This window comes from Anabas testudineus, chromosome 8 (assembly GCF_900324465.2).
Source record: "Anabas testudineus chromosome 8, fAnaTes1.2, whole genome shotgun sequence".
Classification (NCBI taxonomy): Eukaryota; Metazoa; Chordata; class Actinopteri; order Anabantiformes; family Anabantidae; genus Anabas; species Anabas testudineus.
In genome coordinates, this window is record NC_046617.1 from 7,878,614 (window position 1) to 7,902,280 (window position 23,667).

The 23,667-nt window shown below is 42.4% G+C and overlaps 4 protein-coding genes across 5 annotated transcripts in view; 2 read left to right on the plus strand and 2 right to left on the minus strand.

Moving 5' to 3' along the window:
- Positions 1–2,882: 2,882 nt before the first annotated feature.
- Positions 2,883–6,990, minus strand: tmub2 (transmembrane and ubiquitin-like domain containing 2). The gene is made up of 3 exons (XM_026345244.1): positions 6,876–6,990; positions 4,395–4,999; positions 2,883–4,009 (listed from the first exon to the last, which is right to left on the minus strand). Exons 2-3 carry the CDS (start codon positions 4,982–4,984, stop codon positions 3,616–3,618), a joined length of 984 nt encoding a protein of 327 aa, XP_026201029.1. The 5' UTR covers positions 4,985–4,999; positions 6,876–6,990; the 3' UTR covers positions 2,883–3,615.
- hrob (homologous recombination factor with OB-fold) lies at positions 6,178–19,360 on the plus strand. 2 transcript variants are annotated; one of them, XM_026345175.2, is made up of 10 exons: positions 6,178–6,632; positions 11,537–11,587; positions 11,738–12,742; positions 12,989–13,072; positions 14,639–14,773; positions 15,834–15,942; positions 17,817–17,902; positions 18,012–18,134; positions 18,264–18,477; positions 19,117–19,360. In XM_026345175.2, the coding sequence occupies exons 3-10, from the start codon at positions 11,855–11,857 to the stop codon at positions 19,170–19,172; spliced, it is 1,695 nt and encodes a 564-aa protein (XP_026200960.1). In that variant the 5' UTR covers positions 6,178–6,632; positions 11,537–11,587; positions 11,738–11,854; the 3' UTR covers positions 19,173–19,360. The 2 variants fall into 2 exon arrangements, with proteins under 2 accessions (XP_026200960.1, XP_026200951.1); XM_026345166.2 differs by lacking the exon at positions 6,178–6,632 and adding an exon at positions 11,158–11,360.
- On the minus strand, positions 7,888–10,345 carry asb16 (ankyrin repeat and SOCS box containing 16). The gene is made up of 7 exons (XM_026345209.1): positions 10,236–10,345; positions 9,703–10,044; positions 9,358–9,625; positions 8,751–9,159; positions 8,547–8,630; positions 8,198–8,308; positions 7,888–8,111 (listed from the first exon to the last, which is right to left on the minus strand). Exons 2-7 carry the CDS (start codon positions 10,037–10,039, stop codon positions 7,926–7,928), a joined length of 1,395 nt encoding a protein of 464 aa, XP_026200994.1. The 5' UTR covers positions 10,040–10,044; positions 10,236–10,345; the 3' UTR covers positions 7,888–7,925.
- Positions 19,167–23,667, plus strand: part of asic2 (acid-sensing (proton-gated) ion channel 2) — a 261,492-nt gene continuing 256,991 nt past the window's right edge. Inside the window, exon 1 of the mRNA XM_026345198.1 lies at positions 19,167–19,218. The gene's annotated coding sequence lies outside the window, so the exon portion shown is untranslated. The remainder of the gene's footprint in view (positions 19,219–23,667) is intronic.

Consider the following 23,667-nt stretch of genomic DNA (forward strand, 5'->3'; position numbering starts at 1 on the left):
GAAGAAGCTTGGTCACGGAGTCTGATCAGAGTATCAGTCAGCTTATTCCAGTCACTTTAGATCAGATAGCTTCAATCAACGCAAACAGCTTCTGCCACCTTAAGATGCAAATCAGAGTGACCGGCATTCAGGTGACTTTTTGTAAATTGCATAGTGTTATGCTAACACACGCTGACGCACAACACATAAAGCTCAAATTAAAAAACATTTTTTTTAAATGTGGACAGCTGAACATTACACCTGCACGCACATGCTTTAACAATCATCATTCCTGAACCAGTTTAAGTGCAGCTTGAACAGCATCTGTTCTTCTGAGGAGCTTTCCAAGAGATTTTGGAACATAGCTGCAAGGATTTGTTCCCATTCATTAGTCAGGTCACGTTTTTTGTTCACATGTTTAAAGGTATTAGATGAGCTTGAGGTCAGGACTTTTATCAGGCAAATTATTCCTCACTAAACAGGGAAGTCGATTTCATTATGAAGCTTTGTGAAGTGTTGAGGTTCCCTTTAACTGGAGTTCAGGGGCTTAGGCACAGGTGCATCCAGATGCTTTTGGCTAATGTAATATCACTAGCTCCAGAAATGGCCTCTAATACTGCCTTTACCTCTGGCAATAAAGGTGAAAGATTCATGATAATGCCATTTGCAATGGCAGCTTGTGCAGTGTGACAATGTTACATGAAATACCAGAACAACCACAGAGGTATTCAGTTATTATTAGCTGACCTCCTTGTAGCCGTAGGAGCCCTGTCATTATTACTCGTTGACGATTTTACTAAAAGACAGCTAAGGACCTGAACAAATTCCAATGTTTCCCGTGTAAAAGGCCCGTTAGCAGTCCACTGTGTTCTGGAAGGAAAAAGACATCATGTCCTTAAACATCTGCATTTTCTTAAACTAGCTGTTAAAAACCAAAACCTTTCCTGTATCCAGCCTGTTTCTGGCGAGCTTGTGAGCTGTCCTGCTCTTTAGACTCTGTTCGTTAAACTCAGTTGTGAGGAGATGTGGACTTTAAACTGCTTTCAGTTCAACACTCGACAGACTCATCAGTGGCTTTTTAATTGGATTGCATTGTATTGCACAGTCGTGTGTGTGTGTGTGTGTGTGTGTGTGTATGTATGTTTGCGAATGTGCGTCTGTATGCAAACTTCAATTCAGCATGAACATTGCTTTTTCATGTACTTTGTATGTGTGTGATTACAGTGTGTGTGTGTGTGTGTGTGTGTGTGTGTGTGTAATAATTTTTATTTTCACAAAACTATGCATCCTAGAATGTGATGTTTGTGAAAGTACGTGTGCCATGTTACGTATTTAACTCTTTTTGTTTACATCATTAGTATATTTAAGTTTTTACTTGTCACTGCCTATGAAGTGATACTGTATGTATATTATTTCTGTGTTAATGCAGATTTTGATATTTGATGAGCCAGTAGGCTTCTAGGGCACATGTACAGTACATGTATGTATGATGTGTGAGATGGAAACTGAATCATGAGTGTAACATAGCCTTCTTCCTGCAGTACAAACCTGTCTTGTGTATTTTACGTGTTAGTAGAACAGCTCTGCGGCTCTGCTTGTCATTCAGGATCATGAGTGATAAGTATTGTAAGCCTACAACAACGTCTCATGTCACAGTTTTAAGATATATCATATCACATGCTTTACAGCACCAATCTTGAACTTGCAACTTTTCACAGTCAATTTTTGTTTAGTTTCTTTCTGGCAGTTGGTTTTACTGACCTGAAGACCTTACTGTCGTAGAAGTGCATAGTGAAACTGTACAACCTGGGGCCTGTACAAACATTTTTTCAGATAAAGTGGGTCAAAAATGGGGCAGAGTTGAGTTGTGTTTTTGATTTGGCTTTTTTTTCTGAAGAGACTGGACTGAAATGTCCTTCTTTTTTTTTCTTCCATCCCAGTGAAACTAAATGAATTTTGTACTCACATACAGATGTGGCTATTAAATATGTATGATTCCTTGGGGGGGGGGAAAAAAATCTGGCCCCTAAATTATCCAGAATGCAGCTTATCTGCAAACATTTTGAAGGCACTTTACTAGATTTATTGCAGCTCCCTCTAAAAGTGTTCCATGCACATGTGCAGTAGTACACCTCAAAACCTGTAAACACTTTGATGATTCATCACATAATGCAACACTGCTGCTGTCGGAGCCCACTCCACTCGTCCAGAAGCTGCATTAACTGTTCATCTAGCAGCTGTTAGTATTTTACTTTGAGATACTGAGGGAAGGGTGTTTGTCCCCCCCCCCCCCCCCCCCCCACACACACACACACACACACACACACACACCAAGGGAGCATCTTAAGGAAATATTAATAACCAGCTGGGGAGCCCCCCACCCCCTTTTTTTTATGTATTTAACTAAAATAAGATGTAAATAATTAATTCCCCAACCCAGTCATATTTGTACAGTCCCTCAAATGAAGCACATTTAGTTGTATGAAGCTTAATTTAATTTCCAGTGTGGTTAATCTGTCTTCAGTGAGATCAGCCGTGCCCTTTTTAAAACCCTTTCCAGTCAAGTCTTGTGACGTGCACTAAAGATAAATGAACTGTTATTGAGATACTTTTGTAGATATTTGATTCTTGAGCCACTTTCTGTGAATGAAACTAACTCTTGGGGCTTGTTGTGGATTTGTGCGAGTGCAATTACAAACAATGCACTGTTGTTGTTTTTGTTTTTTTTCCCCTGCCCGTATGCACCAGCACATCTGTGCATGTGCAAATGACTGTTCTATCTGAACATAATGTGATTCACAGGTTATTTTTCTTCACTGCCATGCATACTGATGTTTGTACATAAATAAACATGAACTGTACCTGCAGACTCGGCTCTTTGGACCAACAACACGTACTGAAAGTTTGGGTTTGAAATGCTTTAATTTGAGACTGAAGCTAGAGCAGTCCAGCATACTCAGGAGGGTTGAAGACCTCCCTCCCAATGTTTAAGTGCCAGATGCAGGTTCATCTGATCCATTCTGTCGTTTTATTTACAGAAAAATACACAGTATATTTACAATATCTCCCCCTAAGATTTTACGTATTTAAATTATCCTGTTTCTACACAAAAAAACATTTTTAGAGCAACAACAAAAAATCTTTTTAGCCTAGCAGTAAGATGCTGTACTGTCTATATTTGCGTACACAAGGCTTAAGTAATTCAAATAACACAAAATAATGGTAAAGAGTTCACTGGCACACACAGTACAACAGTAAGTGGCTCCAAAATATTTTCAATTCGTTGGGTTATCAGTAAAAATGCATTTTTAACACTGAATTACTGGCCCCAAAACCAAAGGTGCGCAGAAAAGCATCTTCTTCAACAATTCAGGGGAAAAAAAAGGAAAAACGTAAAAGAAAAAGCAGTCATGTTTAAAGAGAAGCCAAATGGTTGTTCGGTTTGAGCAGAACTTCATCCACATCTTGGTAGATTAGCGCACACATGCACATGCAGACACACTGCAGGAAGCCAATCAGCTGTGGCGTCTGCACCGAGTCTCTTCAGCTGCTCCCACGGCTGTAGTTATTTTTATTTACCTCGCAACATTCAGCTCTAACTGTGTGCTCCCTCCCTCGCCCTCTCACTCTGCTTTTTCAGCGGCTGTGCATCCCAAATATCAGAAAGCTGAAGAACACAGTGACTCCCACGAGGGAGATGGTCGCGGGGGCGGTGAAGAACTGCCTGTAGTTGATGCGGAAGTACCACACAACAGCCAGTATCACCACGAACACAGGCACCACCAGGCTGCCGGTGCTAATGGCGAAACCTGCGGCCCTGAATCCACCAGAGAGCCCAGACCCGGCCCCTGCTCCAGCCCCCGATGGAGCCCCTTCCTCTTGACTGGCCTCGTGCAGGGCCTGGGAGATGTGGCAATGGATCACACTGTTGTGTGTGATGTTCAGGGATAACAGAGTCTTCTTGGGATCCTGCAGCAACTGGCCTTGGTAGATCAGTTTTATCTGATGCTCCCTACCTGAGAAGTACTTGCTGTAGACAAGAAGAAGAGTTGTTAGGAACGAAACTACTTTCTCTTTCAGTTTGTCCTCTGTCTAAGTTAGAGGCAAAGATCAACAAACTACTCACATCAATACAGTAACTACAGTATGAAGCTGCATACAGCAGCCAGTTAGCTTAGCTTAGCAGAAAGGCTGGAAACAGGGAAACAGCTCTGTCCTGACTCTGTCTGAAGATTTTTTAATTTGTACTAAAAGCTAAATCAAGCAGCTGCTGGTTAAAGCTTCGTATTTAACATACAGACGTGGGAGCAACATCAGTCTTTGTTTTACATATGTAAAAAGCTAAATGTCAAACTATTTCCTTAACAATCTGTGTTCAAAGTGTGCACGTGGATATTTGGGGTTGATGTACTGACCTTTTTAGCAATCCCACTGTATCCTGTGGTTCTACCACAGCGACCTCCTCTGTGTCGTTTAAAAACTTCAGACGGACAGTAATGGAAGTCGTGCTGGTAGTAGAGGGGTAGATGGTTCTGGTCAACACTGGGAGATGCTCTATAACCCTTTTATCTTCCTCCTCCAGCTCTTCCTCTTCATCAACATCATCATCCTCCTCATCAGAAGTATGCAGCCTTCCAGCCTGTGGTTGTTTGCTCTGTATGTCCAGCAGCAGATCTGTCCTCACCTCCTCAGCTGCCTCTCCCTCAGCTCTCTCACTCTCAGGCTCGCCATCATCCGGCTTGTTTTCCTGCGAGGGTGAAGGAGTCTGCTGTTCAGGGGGGTCAGCGCTGGGAGATCCTCCGCTGTAACTGTCGTGGCCTCCCAGTCCGATCAGAGAGGCATGAGCACCCATGGTGAGGATGGTACCCAGTATGTGGTCCCCCCGGTCGGCCACATGAGTGGAGAGCCAGGCCAAGACAAGAGCCAGGACCAGGAGCAAAACACCACCTGCTGCTGTTACCTCATCCTCCATCCCGTCCAACATGGTCAGTGCACACACTGCCATCTCGTTCTTTCAAATCTAGATAACACAAACACATGACACAAATAATCTACAAATCAAATCAGGGTTATTTCTATAGCCCTAACTAACAGTGTAAGAACAACATACAATATAAGCGAAAGTAAACAGCGATGAAGGTTATACAACAGAAAATAATCTGGCAACATACATAAATAATGTTACATTTGTAAACACATAAAACCTACCTAATAAACCTTCAACAGTGTGTATTAATCATTTTCTAATTTAACTTCCATTACAGCTATTTTAATTTAATATTAGGCCAGAACTAATACCAAACCCAATCCAAACTAACAAACACAAAAACAGCTAATAATCACAGGTAAGTGATGAATAAACCAACTGATTCTGCTCTAACCAAAGCAGATAAACATCAAAATACAGATCCTGTCCAAAAAAAAAAAAAAAGTCACCACCTGGATTTAACTAAGCAAATGGGTAAGAGCCTCCCACTGGATAATTACTGCATGGATGATTATTCTTCAGCTGGCAACAAGTTCTTTAACTCTAACTGAGGCAGTAAGTAGCTTCTCATTTCTTAGACAACAATGTCGTAAGACACATCCTGTGGTCATGGAAAAAATGTTAATCTGTTGTTGATGCATGCAACAAGCCAAGAAAACATCTAAAGAGATTGATGAAACTACTAAAACTGGATTAAGAACTGTCCAGTGGAAGAAGGTCGTGTGGTCTGATGAGTCCAGATTTACCCTGCTTCAGAGTGATGGGGTAAGAAGAGAGGCGAGTGAAGTGATGCACCCTTCATACCTAGAGTTTACTGTACAAGCCTGTGGGGGCAGTGCTATGATCTGGGGTTGCTGCAGTTGGTCAGGTCTAGGTTCAGTAATATTATGTGTCAAAATAATGAGGTCAGCTGACGACCTGAATATACTGAATGACCAGGTTATTCCATCAATGGAGTTTTTTTCTTCCCTGATGTCACGGGCATATACCAAGACGACAATGTCAGGATTCATTGGGCTCAAATTGAGAGTCCAGACCCTAACCCCATTGAGAATCTTTGGGATGTGCCATCATCAATACAAGATCTTGTCGCAAAAATGAATGCAACTCTGGACAGGAATAAATGTTGAGACGCTGCAGAAGCTTATTGAAATGATGCCACGGTGAATGCCTGCTGTAATCAAGGGTGTGTGTATATACAGCAATAAAAGAATTTATCCTCCCATTATTTCCCAGTCAAAGCGTATATGATGGCAGCAAAAAAAAAAAAAAAGGAGAGATAATGTAAAACTTCCTGCTTCTTTTAGTTTTGAAAGGAAACATTATAAACGGGTTACAGAAGAAGCTATGTCAACAATTATTACTGTTTTAAACTGTTTTCTGACTGAGTAAAAATTACCTCAGACAAGAGATGATTACACAAAGCATAGTCATATTTGGTTCTTTCGTCAATATTTTATAAAGTAATGCTTTAACTGCAACGATGTAGAAAAGACATCAGAGTTGTTTAGGCTAAAAGTTGCTTTGCATTAAGATGCGCAGCAGCTTCCAGGGATGGTTAACAGCTGTTTCTAGTAGCTGTGGAGCTAAAGTATGTCCACCCCTCCAGATATTCAACACTTACTCGTGTCAGTTATGACAAAAAGCTCAACATTCAACACTGTAGGTAAGAAGGAGCCAGCTTTGCTGATAACTTGCTCTGTTGTACTTTATCCCGAAGAGTTAGCATGCTAAGCTAGCTTGTAGCTTGCCTAGCTTACAAGCTGAAAAACGACCTTCGGCGGTTGTTTTTTTTTTTTTTTACTGTGTCTCTGCTCGGTTTATTTTGTCGCAACAGTTGTCAAACTAAGCAAAGAGATTTGCGTGAACATCTAAAAGTATCCACTACACAGTCAGCAAACGATCTTACCCGTGAGCTGTGAAATCAGAGCATGTTTGAAGACGGGGCTGGAAGCTAGTTAGCAACTGCTCCTTGAAATCCACATAACAAACACTGAGGCGACGGCGTGACGTCACAGGAGGGGCGCTCGTTACGGGAAGGGGTCAGCCGCCTGTTGCGCCTCCTGCTCTGATAAGAGCTGTAGGTGGGCAGGTATGATGTGTGTGTGTGTGTGTTTTCTAATATGGGGATTTAAAAGTGTGTTTAGTGCAGTGGAAATATGTCTTTTAATACAATCCTCAAAGAAGCCTTGGGCTTAAAGAGACACGTTATCACTGTGTGTGTGTGTGTGTCTATTTTTGTAGCATCTTCATATTTATCTTAATATCACTTAATATCAGTTAGGATAATGGATGAATGGTTGAATAGGTAAAACATATAGATTCAAGTACAAATAGGCCAAGTATTTCCTTGTATGGACAGTAAACAATAACACAACCATATGATACCAATATTATGGACACTGCTATTTTGTAGCAACAATGCATTACTTGTAATTTTCCTTATGCAGCTTAAAGAGATTTATGCAAGTAAAGTCACAGTACCAGATCATATATAAAAATAGGAAAATGTAAATTATCCATCAGTTGGTAAAGTTGTGTTTTCTGGTATTTTATTTTACTTACTCCACACAAATGTGTTCAGTTATACATTGGCAAGAAAAAGTATGTAAAATGTTTGGAATTTTCACTTCTTCCATTAGCAATACAACGTTTTTGTGGTTGTTTTCAATAAAGACATAAACGATCAGAATTTATTTAGTGTTATTATTTTAGGCTCATTTTACTTGTTAATACTCTTGACTTAGATCACAGATCACATTTTATGACAAATGAATGCAGAAAACCATGAAATTCCAAAAGGTTTACATACTTTTTATTGCCACTGTATGTCACCCAAACAAAAAAAAAAAAAATTAAATCCTTTATAGATGACAAAACGGATGTTAGTTTAAAAAAGTAATAAAATAACAGATGTTTAATCCATCCTGTTAGATCATATATAGAACACAGCATAAAGTTACTGCAGCGTCCCGTCATTGCACAGCAGCAAATAATCCCTCACAGAGCAGGGAATGTCCAGTTTACAGACTGCTGCGTAACACTGAGCTCCTAGATGCTGACGTAAAGCGCATCGACAGAGATGCTGCAGAGAGCGAGGCTGGCTGCTCCGCTGACGTACCAAGTCGAAGAAAGCTCGGTGGTCCTGAGACAGAAAGGGGGGAGAAAGTAACATGAGACAGCACATTGAGGAACAACTAAAGGGATGAGTTCACCTCGTGGAGAGCTCACCTCATATATCTCAGCAGAGAGAGAGTCCATCCATTCACAGGGAGGAAAAGATGTATACGAATTCAGCAGCACCTCCAGAGTGGCAGGAGACAGAACACACTGCTTCAGCATCTGCGGGAGAAATTAAATAAGTCAATTAATAAATAAATAAATACAAATTAAGAACATTAATTTCATATGTGCCATTTTTGTTTGGCACATTTCTGCAGAACTATTGTCTCCACTATTTTAATGTTTGTTTTCATTGTTATTGTATTAAAACATTGGTCTGATTGGAGTAATAGACAGTTTTAATCTAATATCGACTCTGACTGGCAGTCAGGTGCCAGTCTAAGTTGTTTTACCACACCTTTGGTGAAACAGGCCTCGCTCCATGGTTCAGAAGTGACCGTGCTATCTGTTCAGGTTGCTGGTTCGGGTAATCTTCAACCACCTTAAAGCACATGCAGAAAAGTCTCTGTATGACTGCCTGAACTGAACATGTATCTCTTTACTTCCTGGTTTAGTTTTTTCACTCTTTCCTTGAAGTTGACCCAGCCCCTGTTTCTACTACCTGTAACAGACAGTCCATTGGTGTGTATTCTGCACAGTTGGCGACATCAGCCTTTGCTCCGTGCTTCAAGAGGACATCTACAATCCTGGGGCTGCAGTTTGCACACGCGTTGTGCAGTGGGGTGTGCTGCTTTCTGCCTGCAGTTCTGGGGTCTGCTCCTGCGTCCAGCAGCCTCTGAATCACACGTAGATAGCGGCCGGCCTCAGATGGCCTGTCGGCTCCAGAGCACGCAGCATTCAGAGGGGTCTCTCCCTCTTGATTTGTGGCTAAAACATCAGCCCCGTGGCTCAGGTAGAGCTCCACGTGCTCCTCTAGGGCTCGCCGAGCGGCCACATGCAGGGGTGTGATCCTCGACTGCTTCATCCTCACACTGACCTCTGCACCTCCTTCTAACAGCAGCTGGGCACAACTGAAAAGAAAATGCACACGTTATCACGTCTTCATGCATCTGCATCTATTTCCAGAATACAAAAACATTCTCTTTATTGAGGCTGATTTCAAAGGAGCTCAAGTGGACCAATACTGTTTCAGTTCTTTTTTTGTAAGTCTTTAATTAATTATGAATAAATAGTACAAATGGTTATTTGTCAGCTCCTTTACCACCTACTGGAATGACTGAGCAGAGGTGCACAGGTGAAGGGGAGCGCTGCCGTCTGCATTGAACACGTCAGGATCTGCTCCGTGAGAAATCAGCAGCTGGACGCACACAGCGTGACCACCTATACAGGCATCATGGAGGGCTGTGTTGCCTCCAGGGTCAGCGTTCACCTCAGCTCCACGAAACAGCAGCTCCTCCACACAGCTGGCGTGCCCTTGGCTGGCAGCCAGACGCAGGGCAGACGTTTGTTTTACCTTGGAGCTCAGAGTCCACATCCCTGACAGAGGAACAGCAATACCACACTATTGGCTCTATTGGTTTTAGGGGAAGATGGCAAGAAAGAAAAAGTCATACCCATCTCTGGAGCCCACACCATTTCCTCATGCACCGTCTCCATCAGGGCATTGACCATCGCAGGGTCCTTCAACACTGCATACACCCCTTTCATGTCCCCACACATAAAGGTGTTGTGTACAGACGTGTCTCTGCACCGGACTTGGGGTGGGGGGGCCCGGACCTCTTGGAGCTGCTGCTGTCTAGGAGGAAGCTGGGGAGCCCGGGGCAGTGGGGCCCTAGTCATCGCTCTCCTATGAGCCAATGCTCGGCGAGCATCCTCCCACTCCTGATACTCCTGCTCCAGTCTCAGGGAGCGCAGTGAGGTAGAAGTAAATGGAAATGTGTCCTTTGACATGGCACCTTAAGGTTAGTACAAGAGGAACAGTTTTTTTTTTGTACAGTTTTTCAAAAGGACTCAGATTAGAACATAGCTGTTTTTATGCCCTTTCCATCATCATCTACGCTGGTAGTTCTGACATTAACCTTGCTAAAGTGTCAGGCTCTTATCTCAGAACTATTTACAGAAATAGCAGACTGCAGCTTTTACTCACCCTTCACTGGAACTCAGGGGTCCGAGCTGAGGTCAGGTAAAAACTTTCATCATGTCAAAGCAGTCTTGTTTCCCCTTCATAACACGGGGACCTCCACAATGAAAGTCTTTTCCGTGTGGCCACGGTCACAAGACAGTTGTTCAAACACAACTCCAGCACTAGTTATTAATAGTTCAGAATGCAAGCTGATACCTGATTTATCCAGTATGACCACCAAGTGGCAGGATTGGTCCGGTATATATTTCCCTGAGCTAGTCAAAGAAACCAAAGACATACAAAATGTCTTCAGTTCAAATATTACCTGATGAATAATGATTAAAGTAACCTGTCAGGTAATAATGCAGGTCAATGGTTGCATCACGTCACAAAACGTTGTGTTAATTAACTGTGTTCATGTTACTTTAATATACATGTGTGATAAAATAATTGTACTGAATTGGACAAGGGGGCACAAATACTTGTTAAAAAGCCATTGATTTAACAACGTCGAGCTGATTTTAAAGGGAAATAGCGTTATGAGATCAACAAAAGGTGTTTTCTGATTAAATGTAAAGTTTGAGTGCAGCGACGTCAATACAGCAGCGTGACTGAGACAGTGGATATGGAGAGACGGACTGATGTGATGAAGATTTCAGAGATTGATGTTCAGACTTCCTGTTCCTCACTCATAGTAGCCCAAAAGGTTATTCAGTATATTTTGTATAGGGCATAGCTTAGCTAAACAGAAACGATTGACGCAAAGCAAACCAAAAATTATTTTTAAAATGTATTTTTGTATTTTAAGTGAATCTTAAATCTCTAGAGGAAGCTACGTAAGTGCGGCCGCGAACGTGACGAGGAGTGAGCCCTCTCGCACTGTTTCACCAGTCTTTGTTACGCACTCCGTGCGTCGTTACGTTGCGTTTGAAGGCGGCGGCGGCGGCAGAAGCAGCAGCGTCCAGGAAAACTTTTCTCTTGGACTCGCTCGTTGGCTAAAAGCGGTTATTTGTCATACTTTAACGCTAAAGAAAACAAATCCCACTTTATAAGCAGTTGTTTATTGCCTTGTGATGTTTTGCTAAGGTTGGCGTAGATGTCCAAATTAATCAAATACGGCTTTCATCGCGATATTTCCTGACAGCGATGGTAAGTGGCAGTCCAGCACGTAAACAGCCAGTGAGCTAACACATGCTAACACCACACAGTCCACTCGTCTTCTGCTTCATTAGACCGTCTTCGCCTCTTAAGTCTCATCTGGACGTTCAGCTGTGCACATGCTGTGAGGTTGTCCCATCAACTTGTTCTCAACTTCTCTCTTGCAGACCTGCAAATTCAGTGGTCTGTTCAGCATTGGCGAGGACTTTGATGATGAGGTGATTCATGCAGTTGTCCAGCACACCTGATTCAACTGTTATTTAACTGTCAGTGCTTACAGACTGCAGCATAACGACCCCCCCCCACCCCCTTCTCTCTCTCTGTCTCTCTCTCTCTTTCTCTCTCTGTCTCTGTGTGTGCTTTTCCAGGACTTGCTGGGGACAGACTGGGCCATCCCCTCGGAGTCTGGACCAGCCGATGTGGCAGCTGCTGTGTCATCTTGCTCGCTGCGTGCCTCCTCTGTTGCTCACAGAGCACCGGAGAAAATGTGCCTTCAGCCGAGTGGAGAGGGATCAGCTGCCCTGTGTAATGGCTCAGCATCAGGGAGCAGCACGCGTGTTGCCCCCGGACAAACTGTTGCTCTGGGTTTGAGACAGCTCTCCTCCTCCTCTTCCTCTGCTCAGCCTCCCCTCTCCCATCCTCCCTCACTAAATAACTTTCAGCCTGTTTTGGCAGCACAACAGAGTCATGCAAGCACACAGGGGGCTCTGAAGTCCTGTGTGACTCAGGATGATTTTGATGATTGGGATGTTGACCTGGCAGACCTAGATGAGTGTGATGGCCAGATGGAGCCGCTACAGCCGCCTGCTCCAGCTCCACCTGTGCCCACAGTGGCCCCTGCATCTTCAGCCAAATCGCTGCGACCCCCGACCTGTGGAGGGATTCAGACACGACCCAGTCCAGCCCAGAGGGAGCACAGCACTGCACGGAAGCCACTTGGCTCATCTAATCCGGACCTACCTCTTCAGACCCCTTCTGCCTCTCATGTGCGATCACCAGTTCCCCGTTCAGTTCTCTCAGCCCCTCCACAGAGTCCTGGCGTTTTCTCCGGCCTCACTGCAACTTCTCCTGCTCCGAGCCCCATTTCGAGGACACTCATCAGGCCCCAGCAGCCACAGAGATCATGGGCAACTCCAAGAGCCTCCCCTCAGACCCACAGCCTCTTTGAGACAGTCTCCCATGCACCCCCTTCCTCCCCTTCGGTGAGCTCTTCCGCTCTGAGCCCTCATCCTCTTCGCACCCCAGTTCTCACTAATCACCTCGTACAGTTGGTTTCCGCCTCTAATAAGCTCCCTAAAAAGAGGTCTCGCTCTGAACCTCACCGGCCCAGGACCCGACGCTTCCCTGGCCCTGCTGGACTGCTGCCACAGCAGGTTAGTCTCATTCACTGCTCTACCACACACTTCAGTATCTGCCACACTGCTCTGTGTGTGTGTTTTGCCTGTAGAATCAAAGTTTTAGAGCAGTCACTCGAGTGCTCGTTTTGGTCAGAATTTATGGTGCTGCCGTGTGATTTTTCTCACCTAAGCTCCAATAAAATGACTGTCAAAGAGATCTATCGGTGATGTGTTTGTTTTTCCACCATGGTGCTGAATAATAATTGAATTCTTCTCCCTCAGCCTCAGGGTCACAGTCTGGAAGAAATCGTGGTTTCTGCTCCTCAGACACCTGCTCATGGTGCAGTGGCCCGACTGCCGAGCCAGGTAAAAAAAAGAACTGACAGAGATTGAAATCTGCTCAAAACACATGAAACATTCTTGTAACTTGATACAAATTAGGTTTATTGTCTGATAAGAAAGCATTATCCAAACTCTGCTGTAAGCTTTGGAAAATGATTTCTTTTCAAATTAACTGAAAAATAGTAGAAGAATTCTCAGCCGTCAAATGCTCTCTACCATAAGCTCCATGATGCTGTGACTCATTTATTTCTTCTTGTGACTCTCTGACTGTGCTGGAAATTGGAATGTTCTGCACTCGATGTGTTGACATCTTCAGTTCGTGCCGACATTTTGGAGAACTTATGACTAGTTCTGTAATTGAAGGTACGCTCACTGAGCTTGGGAAAGTAAAAATAAGACTTGGTTCAGTTGTCTTGCAGTGTTCTAGGATCGGCTGGTGTTGTTACTTATAATAATTATACTGAACGGTCAGAATGTGGTGGCGTTGTATATTATTATTATGGGATATTATTCATATGATTTTTATTACGAGGAATAAAGAGACTCGGATTAAATAAGCAAATTCACTTCTCAGTACAGCTTGGATTAATGAACTTTCCTTTAATGTTTACATTGCGAACACCATGAAAAGTAATTGTCAGCTCAAAGCCGGGCTGTCCTTTGTTTTAGTAACTCCCGGTGACAAAAATGTTATGTTGTTTGGATCCTCACCAGTTTGTTTCTCTTACTTGTATTTACTCATGCTACAGATAGCAACTGGATATCAAGAGCCAAACCCAGAAATGCTCAGCCTGCATTAGGTCAGTAGGAAACATGAGCATGGATGACAGATGTGCTTTCACAGAATTCCTGTTTTGTCATGTTACATCAAAAGAAACATAGTCGCATGCGCTCGTTTTTGTGCAGCACAGAGGAGAAATAACTAATAATCTTCCTGTCTACAGCTGACAGGATGATTTTTTTCATTTTCCAACAATGGCTCATGGAACAATTTCTGGGTTTTGCTGTTGAGTAATTACAGCATGCTATTATATTCCCCAAGTGTTCCAGGATCTATTTTGTTTACTTGTTTGTTGTTCCTGCAGCGTCCGATGAGTTTTTACGCAGTCAAATTGCACCAGAATCCCAGTGACAATTTGAGACCTCGTAACAAGAGGCAGAGTAGGAAAAATGAAATGACAGAACAAGTTTATAAATGCCAGATGTTCACACAGAGCAGTGTGGGTACTAAACCCAAAAGGATCATAGAATAACATACACAGGTGATAGCCAGGACCAGGGCCTTATTGTTTTGGATTGTCCGTGCGTCCGTACAGCTACCCGATTCTTGTAAACAAGATATTTAAAAATGATTTGGAGGGAATTCCTCCAAATATGGCAATATGGCACAAATATCAACTTCACCCAATATCAACTTCATCAGTGATGACCTGATTAGATTTTGACACCTGGAATTAATTCTGTGTCACGTGCGGCACGAAGAATATGAGTCTGGATTGACATGTAAATTGCAACATCACTGGTTAGTGGAGACATAGAATCACAATGCTGTAATTCTAGATGTCTAAAGTGTCTTTATTTTTTGCAAAGGGTTCCAGCTCACAGACTGAGGAAGATGAGTTCAGCGGCGGTGCATGGGCAGCGATGAAGGCAGAGATGGGACTGGACGAGAGGAACCCCTCATGCTTTCTGCATTCCTACAGTGTGGTCATGGTGCTTCGAAAGGTGATCTCACATTAGTGTGAACACGTCTTTTGTTTTTCAGTCACACATAGAAAGTGCAGTGAGGAAAGGTTTTCACTCAAACATTGTTACACTGATATTTAGGTCAGGTACTTTTTTCTCTTGTGTATTCCCCATCGCAGCAGACTGTGTGTGGCTGCTGGAGGTCTGTTGGTATAATCAGGACAAATGACAACGCTGTACTGGAGATGTTTGTAATGATAAACAGTACATCCACTCATTGATCGCTCATCAATCACTCTAATGGAGTCTCTGGTGTTATTCTGTTCTGTCTGCGGGTCGGCCCCTGTGGAGTAACTCACCCGTGTTTTTTGATTGGTAGTCGTTGCGAGCACTTAAACACGTTTGTTTCGGTCATGGCTGCTTGTCACCGGCTCCATTTACATGCACAGAGTCACTGGCAGGATGCCGGCTAAGCTCATTGAGGTTAAGCCGTTAACGTGAACCTCGGCTTCCAAAAATCCCTGTTTGCATGAATAAACAGAGTAACACGCAGCCCTCCCCTCTTCTGTTGACTGAACAATAACATTAGATCTAATGCAGCAGAGTGAAAGGATGATCCCAAAAGTCATGACCACTCACTGCTGTTTATTTATTAACATTAGTGCATCTCCATAACCCTGTGTGAGGCTGAAGAGGACAAGCCAGAGGGGTAAAGGCTTGTGTGAATATGGTCGCTTGATTGATTATTGTTGTTAGTTGATTTTAGCAGAGTTTTTGTTTTATTTATTTATTTAATTTTGAGTTTTCTTTTGAAACAGTTGGAGCTGTAACTTATCAGAGTATCTGCATGCCTACTAGCTGTATTCAAATAAAATGAAAGCAGCGTGTGGTGCTGTCACTCAGCTTTATTTGTTGATGGCAGCAAATAAAGAATTTTCAAATCCTGCAGATAGTAAGTTAAAATTATTGTTTATAAAAATGTCCAAACTATAGAGACTGTAGCTGATGTGCTCAGGCTGTGTTTCATCTGACCAGCAGATATATGATATTTATTTGAGGACTCTAACGTGTGTGTGTTTGATCGCCCTCGTCTTTGCAGGCTGCACTGAAACAGCTGGCTAAAAACAAAGTGCCCAACATGGCTGTGCTTCTGAAGAGCATCATTCACACGCACGCTGATGCCAAGGCTGTATTTAAGGATCCAACAGGTACAGAAGAATCACACTGGCTCTTATTTAAAATGTGTATGAGTTTGCAATGCAGTGGATACAAGGAGGAGCTAAAATAAATGGTAAAACACCAACACATATGTGTCAGCTGTGATAGAGACAATAAAAAGGATTTGTGCCAAATGATGGTGAGTAAAAGAGAGAGACGGGTGGTGGCAGAGCTGTGTTCTGTTTACTTCACATTTGACATTTACTCGCCAAGAACTTGCCTGATTGAGCTCCTCATGCTTCAAGAACATAGTTCAAGCACTGTAACATGCTTGAGAACACACAGAGACACACACACACACAGGTGCGTACATCATGAATACAGTCCAGTTCACACCTGTCCACACCCGTCCAAAAAAAGGTCAACACCTGGATTTAACTAAGCAAACGGGTAAGAGCCTCCCACTGGATAATTACTGCATGGATAATTATTTTTCAGCTGGCTACAAGTTATTTAACTCTAACTGATTCAGTGAGTAGCTTCTCATTTCTTAAACAACCATGTCGTGGAAAAGATGTTAATCTGTTTCAGAAGGATCAAATTATTCACATGCATCAAGCAAAGAAAACATCTGAGGAGATTGATGAAACTACTAAAACTGGGTTAAGAACTGTCCAATAGAAGGAGGCCATGTGGTCTGATGAGTCCAGATTTAAGCTGTTCCAGAGTGATGGGTGCATCAGGGTAAGAAGAGAGGTGGGTGAAGTGAAGCACCCATCATACCTAGTGCCTACTGTACAAGCCTGTGGGGGCAGTGCTATGATCTTGGGTTGCTGCAGTTGATCAGGTCTAGGTTCAGCAATGTTATGTTTCCAAAGAATGAGGTCAGCTGACTTATTCCATCAGTGGAGTTTTTCTTCCCTGATGGTACAGGGCATATTCCAAGATGACAATGTCAGGATTCATCGGGGTGAAATTGTGAAAGAGTGGTTCAGGGAGCATGATGCATGATTTTTACACATAGATTGGCCCCCACAGAGTCCAGACCTTAACCCCATTGAGAATCTTTGGGATGTACTAGTAAAGACTTTCCACGGCGGTCCAACTCTCCCATCATTAATAAAAGATCCTGGCGAAACTTTAATGCAACTCTGGGCAGGAATAAATGTTGAAACACTGCAGAAGCTTATCAAAATGTTGCCACGGTGAATGCGTGCCATAATCAAACCTAAAGGCAGTCCAACAAAATATTAAAGTGTAATTTTTTTTTTATTTTTTTTTTTGGATGAACAGTGTAGGACGATGTCAGCTATTTCTCTCCTGCTCTGCCTCCTTGCTTTTCACCGTTTGTCTTTCTGTTTCAAAGCCGAGGCAGTTGCCATGGCCCCCAGAGAGCAGCCGTATGAGGTGTGCTGATTATCAAAACTCAGAAGTGGATGTTGTACTCAATACCAGACTTAAGTACTTATTAGTGATTCAATTGCAGTAGATTGGCATCAGCAGTGGGTGGGTATTAAGTGCTTCTGACACCATAAGGGACCATTCTGTCAGTAATGTGCCTCCCACCTGCTAGAAGGTTTGCAGCTTTTTTTCTCCAGCAGACAGTTATCTCAGAAAGTTGTCAAAGTGAAAATATACCAGTGCTGAAAAGACTAGTGGGTCAGCTGATTAACAACTTATAACCATTTCGATATTTGGACTCATATTTTATGTCAGTTATCAATGAAAAATACCAAACATTTTCTGGCTGCAGCTTTGCTGGGAGGATTTTCTGCTGTCCTCTGATGCATATAGTTGTGAAGTAAATGGCAAATACAGCAGCCTTGTGTGTGTGAAACAAAGCGAAGAATATTTATAGTCGCTTTCACATTACATTTATAAATGCTGATTAATTATTACTTGTTGTTCTTGATATCATCTGTAGGAGAGATTCAAGGGACTGTGCACCGACATCTCCTGGAAGACAGAGCAGAGGAACTGAAGGTCGGAGCTGTACTGCTGCTTAAACAAGTAAGACTCACCCATGATGGTTGCTGAATTTGAGTGATTTGGCTCAAATTGAAATAGTGGTTAAAATGTTTTTATGCCGTTTGTGTGTATCTGCTTGCTGTGTGATCAGGTGGGTGTATTTTCCCCTTCCCATCGTAATCATTACCTGAACGTCACGCCCAACAACTTGTTAAAGATATACAACCCTGATGGAGTCAGCGTGTCCTCCACCCAGCTTCCCCCGCTGGTCCTGGTGAGCACCACTACTGTCAGCTGGGAAAGAACAAAAAAAATTCAACTGCATCCCAACAAATATTTAATCTGTCACCCAGAAACACTCTGTCAACCTGTCAGCTGTCGCCCTTTGTCTTTGTCTATGCAGGAGCCGATGTCTCCGTCTGCCACCGTCCTCCGGGATCCGGTGTCTCGGATGCAGCTGGTGTTTGACGAGGAAGATGATGATGAGGGGCAAGAGGAGGGAAAGTGTACAGGAGGCGAAGACCCTCGAGCTCCAGCAGACACTAGATTCAGCTCCAGCAGAGCCCCTCAAGAGCCTGCTGGGAACCCTGCACCACAGGACACAGGCTGGGACGCAGGTGGAACCTCTTGTATTGTTGTAATAATACATGTGATGAGACAGAGTCAGACTGTAAAATCTGGTTTTGTGGATAAAAACGGCAACGGTGAAACATTTCAGTAACAATTTGACTCAAACTCAAACTGATTGTGTTGTTCTACAAGAGGCACAACTAATCAGTGTTTCCGTGTTAATCAGTGGATTTCTTCTTATTATTCAGTCAACAACAGAGATGTACGTGGCGATTGACAATACGAGATATCACAGCCTGATGTTGCCTTTGAAATAGAAATAAACTGCAAGACTAGTCTGGTCAGAGGCCAACCGTTAAGTGTTCTGCAACTAATGTGATAAAATGTCAAAAAACAAAACTCTGGCTTTTTGACTTGTGAGCCCCCGTCTGGAAAATAGTCCGATATAGTTTCAGGAAACTTTTATAGTCCCCAGAGGATAAATCTTAACTGACTTTGATGATCCTCGTCAGCCCCATCATCGGCTCAGAATGTACATTTAGGACAAAAGAAAAAAAGTAATATATATATATAATAAAATTATTTTGCATATTTTCCAAATTATTTCCAGCTGAATAACTAATGTGGTGTCAGCTACACATTGTTTTCTGCTCTTATCTGTCTCTGTTCTTAATTCTGTTGTGCAGATGACGATCTGGATGAACTCCTGGGAGAGTTACCGGAGGACACTTACAGCTTCTGATGCTGCTCGACAAACAGAGAGACTGTACTTGTTTCTCTGCTGACAAGTAAACATGTTATCCTTTGCCTTGATGACTTCACTTGTGTAAAATTGTAACTGTCTAACCACTGAAGATGATGGTTATTGAGACTTTTTCTTAGTATGTCAACTGTCTTTAATATCCAGTCCATAAATACGAGTTAATTGTATTTATTGTGTCCTGGTTGTGCATCATTGACGTGTAAAAAGGAGTCACTCAAAGCTGCACTCAATGACAAAGCGCTGACCTTGAAATGCAAGACTAATCCATACAGCGATGCTTTGGCCATTATACAAAAATGAAAGAGAGATGAGATATCTTTGTTTGCTGCCACTTCCTGTCACTTTTTCTGTGGTGCCTGTCTGTGTTTTACTTCTCCGAGACTCAGACAGCAGTTTGTAAACCGTGACCTGGCTTGTTTACTGTGCATTAAGAGGTGTATCGGAGGTTTTCAGGCAGGGATTGCAGGGCGGGAGTCTTAGAGTCCCATGTGATTTTCTTGACCAGAAAGTGTTTACCCAGCCCTATCAGCGTTGGGGTGGAGTCGTGCTGTGACTAACAGGCTCTCATGGAGTTTTTTTCCCTCTACTACTCCTGCCTCTACAGTGCAACAGATTCAGGTTAATCCTCAGTTGTCTTTTTTTATCATTGTGTGAAGCAGCTGCACACATTGGCTGGTTTGTGTTCAAAAGAGAGAGGGTGGGGATAATGAAATAGGATGCATTTTTAGTCATCCCAAATCATCTGCCATTTGTTGTTGGCCTAAAATAAATACAGGTTATAGTACAGCTACAGTAACACATTTTGGCCTGGTTCTTCTGCACATTGGACCTGAAATGAACCAGCGACTAAAAGGTAAAGTTGTAAGTGTAACCCTCGTCTCCGCTTCTGCTGCTTCAGGAAGGATGAGAAATGTATGATGAAGGTTGATTCGTTCATTGTTACCCCAAATACCTCACTTAAGCCTCGTTTTGAGTCCTAACTTCTTTTGCGGCGCTCCAAGCGTTTCCAAAAACAATATCCCGGTTACTGTGGATAATCCACTATCCTCACTGTAGCTCACAGAAGCTGGGAATTTACTTTGTACTGCAGATCAATGAAAACTGTTGACAGTGTGTTCTGTGGATTATCCAGAGAAACCGGGACACTTTCCGTTCACAAATCACCTTCACTTTACTTCCATTGGGAGGCAGCAGAAAGCTCAAAACTTGAATCCAGGAAAACCCAAAATATCATTATGGACAAACATCACTGGAGGTAAGTCTGAAATTTGAGGTGTATGGATTAAACGGAGACGACATTAAGATCCGACATTGACATTTTACACAGTAGGAACAATCTCCTGTCCAAATTCAGAGCACAACCTGCGATGAAAGGTCACAAGACAAAGGAGTTGGGAACTACTGTCGGGATAAAGTGCATGTACATAATATAATATACTCTACGTCTTAATACCAGCAGGCGGTAGATTTCAACACCCCTCTAGGCAGTTCAGGTCCTAGTGGACATCATTAGCCCAGTTCATGAGCGTATGGGAGCGTACAGACATTCAGCATCCAGTTAATGTCCTGATGATAAAACTCCTAATTGGAGGGGAACTTAATTTGACCAGAGCAGGGCTGTTTGAAACTGTCTTTGTGTGTGTGTGTGCGCAGAGGGGGCTGCTCTTTCCTTTATCTGCACATCTACCAATTAAGACCTTCACAAAAGGTGGCGGTGGTGGGTGGGGGAGCTTGGTTCCTGCAACTCTGCAGCTATTGCTCACTTTCTGGCATAATTTGCCCTTCAACGAAATGTCTTTCGCTAGAGGTAATAATCATGTCTTGCCATTTCTGGCCCTTAAACATTCTAATTATCTCCCGGTAAGAGCTTATTATTTTTCATAATCCATTAACATTACTGTAATTACTTGCAGTCTCTTCACACATAAAGAAAAAGACGTGCCGGCTATAACCCCAAAAATTCAAAATAGATTTCTAACATCGGATCCTTTTCTATAGTTCACATAATAGTTTAGTCCCAGAAGGAAGGACTTCCTCATCTCTGATGTATTGTTAAAACTGAGATTTGGATACAGAGAAATATCCAGTCGTTTGGATAGACTGTATTTCATATTTCAATCTGTCAGTCTATATAAAAAGGAGAGGGAAAAAAAATCATTATTTTTAAGAATATAAAGTCTTGGGTTTGGTATTATGCATGAAACTTTGTTTCGAAGGTCAACAAAAACTTTGAAGGGGGTGAGAAAATTCTAGCAATTAAAAATACTACAATTCTCATAATCTCATTATAAAAGTGGTAATTATGAGGTGTGATGTAAAAAGGCTCCAGAAAATCTCCTAAATTGACCTTGAGATTGTTATATGAGCACCTTAAGGACTGCGCACATTAAAAAATGAATTTTCAAAGTTCAGTCCCGTCCTTGAAACAGCAGGTTGACAACAGAGTCTGGAGCTTTTATACTCTGGTGTATAACATAGCATACTATTCAAAGATTATACTTACAGTGTAAATGACAAGTAGCCAGTACAGATGCTTCTGTACAGAGTAGGATGATCAGTGTTAATCCACACATAGAAAGCAAATTTATGCTTTTACCCACTGACGCGAAGAATGGACTCATATTTTCATATTTAAGCTTTTTAGCATAAATACTTTGCAAATTATATGGTAAGGCTAACAAGCCTAATAATCCTGTGATTGGAGAGTTGGCTGGATGGATAAAGGCAGATAAGATTGCTAAAGCATAAAACCTTATTTTCAACCCCGGAGACGGTTTAATCCCTGTAAAACTATGCTCATTACGTTGCTGGAAAAAGGGGGGATTTGCTTAATTAAGTTGTTAAGAAACCAGCAAACCCTGCAGCTGTCTGAGACCACAGCAAATTTCATCTGGGGGGGAAAAAAGACTGACAGCGAGTGCTAGTGTGTCTCACGAGAAGATTAAAAAATAAAAATAAACGACTTCAGTCACACTGTAGCTTTAATTAGGGTCTCTCTGCTTTTGGAAATATCTGAAGTTTGGTGTCCTCATGTGCGAAGGACGCACATGAGGACAAACACATGCTGCATATATGAAACAAATGAGGGCAGGTTAATAACAATAATTAAAAGTAATTTGAATTAGTCCTGAACAATTATTATTATATTTGACATATAATTGTTAGTTAATATAGTTATTGACATAATTCTGCTTTTGTGCTGTCTTATTAATTTGAAATTCTCTATTTCTTCTCTGTTTTTATAACTGTTGATGAAAAGCAAGGTGTAAAGTTTCCTTTACTAGACCAATGGAAGTATAGATACACTAAATAAAACAAATAAAATGCATCAAAATAAAGAAATTAATAATAAGTTTTAAATAGATAGACCAGTTTTTTTATAATATAAGTAAATGTCAATATATACATAATTAAAATCAATCAGTTCACAATTATTTCAATTACTTTATCATTTATCAACATTGTTACAGGTTATTTTGGTTAATTTCCCAGATATGGAGCTATACATAGATGTAATGTTTAACATGACTTAATTGAACTGTGCACTCGTTAAGATTAGATGAAGAAAAAAAAAAAGGTTTTATCCTAGAGGTATAAAGTCATACTTTCATGTGTGTCAGTTTAATTTGGACAGGCCGTTTTATCACTTAATTAGGGTTTTATAGCAATAGCACAGTTCACTTTTGAAAATGGGATTATTCGCTTACAGCTTGTCACGGTGAGTGGCGGAAATGCACACGTATGTCAGTAGCCTACACATTGTGATCACAATACCACGTTACAAATCATATTATCAGTGCACTCATTAGAGCCTTTATGTCCGCTCATGTCACATTATGTGTCTGAATTACTTTCCTCTGTGTGACATTGCTGTGCAGTCCGTGTGACCACGCTCTCTCTCTCACTTGCTTTCTGGCTCTTTTAGTTTTCCCTATCTTATTTTTGTCCTCATTCCCTCTCCTCCTCAACCTACATCTCCCTGCCTCTGCTCCTCCATTTCCACTTCTGCTTCACTTCCCATGACACACATCCCCTTCCTTGACCAAACAACCACCACTGTTTGCCCTTCGCTATCTGTCTCTCTGACAGCATCCCGTTTTGCATCCATCCATCACTCGGTTTTGTGCTTACGGGATGTGGGGAAAATATGAAGGGCTGGGTGGCAGTCTGGAGGAAGAGGGAGGAGGAAACGTATTCAGTGAAAGACTTTGCCGTGGAGAGAGCAAGCGAGGAGAGCGTTGTCTTCCTCCTCTCGCTCCCCTGCTTTTCTCCCCCCTCCCTCTCTCTCTCACTCTCTCCCTCTCTCTCTCTCTCTCTGCGAGCATGTGTGTTGGTGCGTGTGTCTCTCATCTCTCCCAGCTCCGCTCTTGTTCGCTGCTGCCACAGATGAGCTGGGAAGAGGAGGGAAAGCGGATGTATCTGGCCAGAGGAAAACGGGAGGAGTTTGGATCGGCATGCGAGACTAACCAGCAGC

What these genes read in the sequence shown, in the direction of transcription:
- tmub2 (XM_026345244.1), bottom strand. Translation starts at nt 4,984, where the DNA reads ATGGCAGTGTGTGCACTGACCATGTTGGACGGGATGGAGGATGAGGTA. An exon ending in ACAGTGGGATTGCTAAAAAG is followed by an intron (nt 4,010 to 4,394) that starts GTCAGTACATCA and finishes TCTTGTCTACAG; the next exon opens with CAAGTACTTCTCAGGTAGGG.
- asb16 (XM_026345209.1), bottom strand. Translation starts at nt 10,039, where the DNA reads ATGTCAAAGGACACATTTCCATTTACTTCTACCTCACTGCGCTCCCTG. An exon ending in ACCTCTGCTCAGTCATTCCA is followed by an intron (nt 9,160 to 9,357) that starts GTAGGTGGTAAA and finishes TTTTCTTTTCAG; the next exon opens with TTGTGCCCAGCTGCTGTTAG. An exon ending in CAATGGACTGTCTGTTACAG is followed by an intron (nt 8,631 to 8,750) that starts GTAGTAGAAACA and finishes ATGTGCTTTAAG; the next exon opens with GTGGTTGAAGATTACCCGAA.
- hrob (XM_026345166.2), top strand. An exon ending in TGGTCATGGTGCTTCGAAAG is followed by an intron (nt 14,774 to 15,833) that starts GTGATCTCACAT and finishes TCGTCTTTGCAG; the next exon opens with GCTGCACTGAAACAGCTGGC. An exon ending in AGCTTCCCCCGCTGGTCCTG is followed by an intron (nt 18,135 to 18,263) that starts GTGAGCACCACT and finishes TTGTCTATGCAG; the next exon opens with GAGCCGATGTCTCCGTCTGC.